Source organism: Numida meleagris, chromosome 4 (genome assembly GCF_002078875.1).
Source record: "Numida meleagris isolate 19003 breed g44 Domestic line chromosome 4, NumMel1.0, whole genome shotgun sequence".
Taxonomy (NCBI): Eukaryota; Metazoa; Chordata; class Aves; order Galliformes; family Numididae; genus Numida; species Numida meleagris.
In genome coordinates this window covers 9279420-9286210 of record NC_034412.1, presented here as the reverse complement: position 1 = coordinate 9286210, position 6791 = coordinate 9279420, and the positions used below count along the sequence as shown (strand labels likewise).

General features: G+C 67.1%; 1 protein-coding gene across 3 annotated transcripts in view; it reads left to right on the top strand.

The window, feature by feature from the left end:
- Positions 17 to 6791, top strand: part of TNK2 (tyrosine kinase non receptor 2) — a 20192-nt gene continuing 13417 nt past the window's right edge. The window contains exons 1-3 of one of the 3 annotated variants that reach the window (XM_021394789.1): positions 17 to 321; positions 2623 to 2770; positions 3860 to 3946. Coding sequence is in view for 1 of the 3 variants with exons in the window: in XM_021394787.1 (XP_021250462.1) it covers positions 268 to 321 (54 nt within the window). In the remaining 2 variants the exon portion in view is untranslated. The remainder of the gene's footprint in view (positions 322 to 2622; positions 2771 to 3859; positions 3947 to 6791) is intronic. The other 2 variants (XM_021394788.1, XM_021394787.1) reach the window with 2 other exon arrangements.

Sequence of the window (6791 nt, the reverse complement as noted above, 5' to 3'; positions counted from 1 at the left end):
GCGCGGCCCCAAAGCGCGGCAGGAGCAGGGCCTGAGCCGCCGGGCGCAGCAGGAGCGCGGGCAGCGCGGGGAGGGGGGCAGCCCCCCGGGCAGAGCCCGCTGGTGGGCGAGGAGGGGGCGGCAGGAGGAGGGCGAGGCGCTGCGCGGGGTGCAGGAGGAGGGAGAGCGCTACCGCGGGGAGCAGGAGCAGCCCCCCGGCACGTGGCCCCCCCGGAGGCGCGAAGCCGGGGTGTGAGGGCGGGGAACCCCTCTCCCCCGCCGCCCGGCATGGTGCCTGCCGCGCCGGGACCCCGCGTGGGACCGGAGGCCGCGAGCCGAGAGGTGAGGGCGATGCGGGACGGGGCTCGGCGTGCGGGCATCGGAGGCGGGATCGCCCGCGGGGACGAGGGCAGCGGGCTCGGGGACGGCACGTGGAGGTGGTGCTGCGGCGCTGGCACCGTGCCCCGCGGCACTGCGGGGATGCGGGCTCTCGGCCCCCTCCGGCAAGCGGTACCCGGCGGCAGGTTTGCATTGCGGGCACAGCTCTGCTCTGCTCCGCTCTCCCTCCTCCCCGGGCGCTGGGAGCTGTGCGCTCCGAACAGAGGACCCTTGTGCTCGGGGCACGGCCCCGCGGCTCGGGGGCGTCACGCGGCGCGGGGACCCTCCATCCCCAGCGCGGCCACATCGGGGCAGGTTTGTCCCACTGAAGCGCTCGAGACGCTTCGGCTTTCTTTCAGCCTCTTGTTTTTGCGCGCTGTAGAAGTTAACCCCGTCGGTGCCTCGCTGAGAGGACCCTGCCCAGCCTGCTGTCACCGGAGGACTCTCAGTCGCCCCGCTCCCTTGGCCCAGACGCGGTGACCCCGGGCGCGGGGCTCCCTGGGGCCACGCAGCACTCAGGGCAGGCTGAGACACGGCCCGGCGCTGCGCTTCCCCACGCGCTCGCCTTTGCGGTGCCGCCCCGGCGCAGCCCCTGTCCCTGCCTGCTGTCCCGGCACCGTGGGTCTCCTCCTGTGGGGTTCCCATATGTACACCCTTGCTGGGCTGGTTTGGTGCAAAGCGAGTGGGAAAAGGCATCTGCTTGGGCAAAACTGTGCTGAAACTGCAGCCTGAGCGAAGTGGAGCCTTGGTGTGCATGAGCGGGACTCTCCTTGTGGAGAGGGTCCAGGACGGAGCCCACCCCACAGGCGGCCCCGAGGAGCTGTGGCCCCACTCGAACCCACCTCGGGGTGCACGTCGGGGGCTCGGGTTGCACAACCTGTTTGCAGCCCCTCGAGCCACCTCAGGCCTCGTTAGCCTGGTGTTCGTTGGCCTGGTGCCGGTGGGACTGTATGGGAACAGCTTGGGGCCACCAGTGCCCCCGCTCCAATCCTGCCGCTGCCCGGGGCTGGGTGCGGAGGTGGCGGCCGTGACTCAGTTTCCCCCAGGAAGCCCCCGGGGTTTGGGCATGGTGAGAAGGTGTCGGTGCTCAGGTTCCCTGTGGCTGAGCCGTGTGGGGCTGATCCACCCATGGAACCCACTGGGAGGAGGTCAGCTGGGTGCTCGTCCTTGGGGCACCGTGGATTAAGGATTCGCAAGCCCCATCCTGTCCGGGGCCACTGAGTTTGTCTCTGATTGCAGGTGGACGTTCCTGGAGAGCATCATCCGTTAATGTATTTCAGGGATGCTCTGAGAAACAGCACTCTGATTGCGCCTTCCTCAAAGTGGAGTGGGTTTGGGGCTGGAGGGGGCTTTGCCCCCCATGCGCCCTCACTCCCTAAAGCAGAGGGAAAAGTTTTCCTTTCCCTGCCTCCAGCCCCCAGCAGCATCCCAGGCTGGGGCTGAGCCCTTAGCCCGCGGCGCTGGGATGGTGCAGCAGCTGCAGATGGAGGAGAGCTGGGGGGCAGCGGTGCTGGGGAGGCCGTGCCTACAGGGGATGGGGCTGTGCATGCAGGGGATGGGGTGGCTGCACCTCCTGCACCACCGGTTCCTGCAGGTGTGGTGCTGCGAGAGCGGGCGAGACCGTGTGGCTCCGTCCCCTGCTGCTGCCGGGGTGCTGCACCCCAGGAGAGAAATGCTTCTTTGGGGTGGGGGCAGCCCTTGGTGTGGGTGCGCAGGGTTTTGGGGCAGTGTAGGGCTGTCTCTGTTTCCCTGTCCCCGGCGTCGCTCTTGGTCCCAGCCTGGTGTAAGGATCGGGGGCTCCCTTGGGTGTCCCATGCCCTGTGGGGTGCTCGGCTGCTCCCCCCTCCAGCTGTGCTCTGGGCTCGCTGCAATCCCACTCTGACTGAACGGTGCCAGGGGGCACAGCCCACGCTGCTGCCTGGCCCATTAGGCTGCGGCTAATTAGCGCTAATGAGTAGCCAGATGCTCCGTGGTCTGGCCAAGGTGCTGCTTTGCTTGGTACTGAGGCCCCTTCCCAGCACTGGGCAGGTGGGGGCAGATTTGGGGTTCCTGGACATGCCCAGGTGCTGTACTCATGGTAGGGATGGGAGGACCGTGGGTACACAGAACCCCTGTGCATGAGGTTGGTACTCCCTGGCCAATGTGCTCCCAGGTAGCAGCACATCTCTATGGCTGTGGCATTTTGGTGCTGCCCTTGGGTTTGGTTCTAGGGTGGGCAGGGGATGTGGGGCTGTCGGGGTCCCATCTTGACCTCTCCTTCCCCAGGGCACCCTACGGGCAGTGTGACCAGAGCCCTGCAACCCCCATGGCCATGTGGGTGAAGCCGTGACACTGTGCCACCTCGGTGTCACTGTGGGGACGCTGGGGCACGGAGCAGCGCTGCCAAGGGACCCGAGCTGTGCGCCCGGCACAGGTAAGAGGAGTGCAGGGGCTGCCAGGCACAGATCAGAATTGCATTGGGGTGCCCAATTGCCGGGGGGGGGTGGGGGGATCTCTTGGTGGCAGCATCCCCAGGGCGATGATGCTCAGCGATGCCAAGTCCAGTGCCACCGTGTGGCAGTGCTGGGCTGTGCCAGGTGCTTTCTGGCACTGCTCTGGGCATGGGGTCCAGGATGGGTGCTGGGCGGCTGCTTTGCTGGAGGCACCCACGGTTGATGCATGTGTCCTTGCCTCTTTGCCTGCACCTCTCCTGCCTTTTTGTGCCAAAACGGGGCTGGTTTGGCCCTGAAACCAACCAGAGGATACGGAGTCAGGGATGTCGTTGAGTCACACATTCCCCTGTGCACCTCTGGTGTGCACCCTATGCTACCAGTCCCCAGTTCACCATGTTCCCACCACCCTGGGGATAGATTCCAGACCAGGGCTGGGTCCTGCTGCTGGTGCAGAGATGGGGAACAGATCTTGCAGGCGATGGGCTGCGGCCTGACATATGGAGGGGATTTAGCAGAGGAAAGAGGCTTAGGGAGAGGATTGGGGTTGCACTGGGCTTTGTCGGGGCGGGGGTGTACCGCCAGGCTGTGGCTGGTCTGAGGGCTGATGGCCGCACGGAGAGCAGGAGACGCACTGGGGCAGGACCAGACCATGGCACTGGGCTCCGGTGGCACTGAGCCCACAGTACGGGGGCACCCAGTGACCCGTCCTCGCCGCCCACCCCCACCGCGGGTGTCAGCATCTCTCCGTGCCGGCCCCCCAAGATGTCCCAGCGAGCCATGCCGGGTGCCAGCAGCAAGGGAGGCAGAACATGCATCGGTATGGGGACACTGCACTGGGACCCGGAGGGGACAGGGGGTGGCACAGTGGGGGAGTAGGGCAGCAGCATCCTGTAGGTATACCTGTGTGTGCGTGTGTGTGTATGTGTGTGTACGGCTCCACCAGGGCAGCCAGCCCAGGGAGTGTTGTCACTGCCATTTGGGGCCGCCCCCGGGGCCCCGCCAGGGCTGAGCAAGTCAGCCCGGGGCACAGCCACTTATGCCACTGCTGGAGCTGGTGACATCACTTCCAGGTGACACCGCCGCCAGGAAGGTGGCAGGCAGAGTGGCGAGCCCCAGCCCTGATGTGACAGCGAGCGGGGCAATGTGCTGTGCCAGAGGTGAGTGGGGACCCCTCCTACCTCGGAGCTCCACAGGGGGATGGAGAGGGCATGGGGGATGCTGCTGCCCTGCTCCTTGGGGACAGCAAGAGGGATGTGGGGACAAGGGTGACGCTGGCTTGCCTGGAGCGATGGGGAGGTCCTGTGTCCTGCGGTGGGGAGGACACTTTGTGGTCAGTGTGACTGTCACTGCCACGGGTAGCTCAGTGGCCGTGGTTTTGGTGGGAATCCCCTAGGGTGATGCTGCGCGCCCGCCCTGGATTGCTCGTGCTTTAGGGTTTGGCTGAACCGCCGGTCTGTGGGTGCTGGGCTTGGGTTTCGGTTCCCAACCTACATTTGGGGTTTGGTTCCCAACGCTGCGTTTAAGGATTCATGCGCATAGCCTGGCCCGGGTGTGCGGAGTGACCACGGGTTATGGGGACAGCACTCGGACCCCGCACCATTGCTCCGCCAGCACTGGGTGAAAGTTCTTTTTTTTTTGGGGGGGGGGAGTATATGGGCAGTACAGCTGGGGCCAGCAGGAAGGTGGCATAGCACGTGCATCAGTCATGGCAGTGACGCCGGCGGGGCTGCATGCGGAGGTGGCTGTTGCTCCCACGCCCCGCGCCCGCGGGCTCAGCTTGGTGCTGAGCTCACCTCTGTGGTATGGCAGGAGGGGCCGCCGAGGGGCCAGTGCCCCCCTGGTATGGGGTGTGCTGGGAGGTTGGGGGCAGGATGGGCTTGTGCCCCCTGCCCTGGCACCATGGGGTCATCTCGCGGCTTGGCCATGGTTGTGGGTGCATTTGAGGGGGGAGGGGGCAAGGGGATGGGAAGGGAGCAGCTGTGGGGGTGGTCCCTGGGGGAAGAGTTGTGGTATGTAGTGTTTCTAGGGGACAGAATGGGATGTAGAATGGGGTGTCGTGCCCTGTGGCATTGGCACCAGGAGATGGGGTGGGGAGTCATGCCCTGTGGTGGTGACACCGGGAGCCCTTTGGTCCCCAGGGCTGTGTGATGCCTCCAAGCAGAGACAGGTGCAGGGGGGCTGCGGGGCTCCAGCCCCCGCCTCCTCCCCATTTTGTGTCTCCAACTCAGCCCCCTGTAAGCCCCCCTGCGCCTGCGGGGCTCTGTTGGGATTGTGGCAGGTCCCCATCTGGGGGGGTGACACAGTGCCGCTCGCTTCTGCTGTGACTGCATGTGATGTTGAAGGGCTGCAGGCACAGGCAGCATCTCAGGGCCCCCCCAGCTCTGTGCTAGGGGTCAGGTATCACAGGGTGCATCCTTGCCGCGTGCCCCCCCATCACACCAGGGCCTGGCTACGCTCCCTGCCCTGCTGAGCTTTGCGCCAGTGCTGCGCAGCAGCCATCTTCCCCGTGCATCCCTTCCCCCTCCTCCCGCAGCAGGAGGGATGCTGGGGATGCTGCGTCCCCCCCCCGCCCCGGCCCCGGGGATGGGCACAGGACCTCCATAGCCCCCACCCCGCCGGTGATGCTCCCTGCTGCTCCCCTCTGCCTGACGAGGGCTGTGCAGTGCTGGCTGGGGGGAGACGGGGCTGCGGTGATGCCACCGCCGATGCCCCCGCCTCCACGCTCTGGTACCGGGGGGGGCACGCAGGCTGCGGAGCTGGGAGGAGGAGAGCAGTGCCACGGTGAGGACGGGTACCCGGGGGGGCTCCCCTTTCTCTTTCCCCCTTCCCTCCGCATCCATCCTCCCCCCTCCCTCTTCCCCTCCATCACCGCGGTCACCTTCACCCTCTCGCTGTTTTCCGGAACTGCAGCAACTTTCTGCCATGTGATCCCGTGCCCGGCTCCAGCCCTCGCCGCCCCCAGGCAGGCGCAGAGCCCCCCACCCACCGCTGCTGCCATGGGTGAGAGATGTGACTACCAGCGCCTGAGCAGCGCCGAGGAGGAGGAGGAGATGCTGACCCCCCTACCCCACAGCCTGTCGGACAGCAGCGGGCTGCGAGCCCCACGGCTGGGCAGCAGTCGCCCGGGGCTGCCCCCCCAGCAAGACGTCACTCTGGGCATGGCATGCCGGCGGGTCAGTGCGGGGGGAGATGGGGGGAGCGGTGGCACGGCCCCCGTGGCGTCCCCAGGGTGCTGCGGGTTCGAGTCTGGCATGAGGTGGGGGGTTCACAGTGATGCTCCTTTGCATGGCATCTCCCCTTGGGTTGGCATGGGGACAGCACCCGCCCTGCACAGCTGCGCTCCTGACCTGATGCATGGGGAAACTGAGGCACGGGGCATGAGGGAGGGGGGAGAAGAACTGTGTTACCTCGGGGCAGTGCTGGGATGCGGACCCAGGTGTCCTCGCAGAGGCATGCACTGTCCCCTCTTGGTGGCATGGTGAGAGCCTTGGGCACGGAGGGGCTGCCGCAGGGCGGGCACGGTGCCCGGCACAGGTGGCTGGCGGCCATGCAGAAGGCCATCTGCAGCGGCACGGACCCGTGTCCCCTTCCTGGGATGACCCTGCACGAATCGGGGCTGTCCTTCTTCCCCCCCCAAGGGGCTGGCTGTGTGTCGGTGCCACTCGCGTACCGCGCCTCGGTTTCCCCATTTGAGAGCGAGGGGTGTGGTGTGCCCGGACACGGGGAAAGGGTCCGGCGTGGGGTCGGCGTGGTGTGTGCGTGCACCCCCGCGTGTCACCTCGGGAGGGCGTGCGTGACACTGGCGCTGCGTGTGCCGCCCGGGGCTGAGCCCGTGGGCAGAGCCGTGACGTTGTGCGGTGCCGTGGGTGTATGCCCGCGGTGCCCAGGAGCGGTGCGCGGGCGCACAGCCAGACGTGCGTCAGTCGGAGAGGGCGGTGGGCTGTTGGTGCTCGGGGTGTTGGTGCACGTGCGCCCGGGCACGGCAGTAGCTGCGGGGCGGGG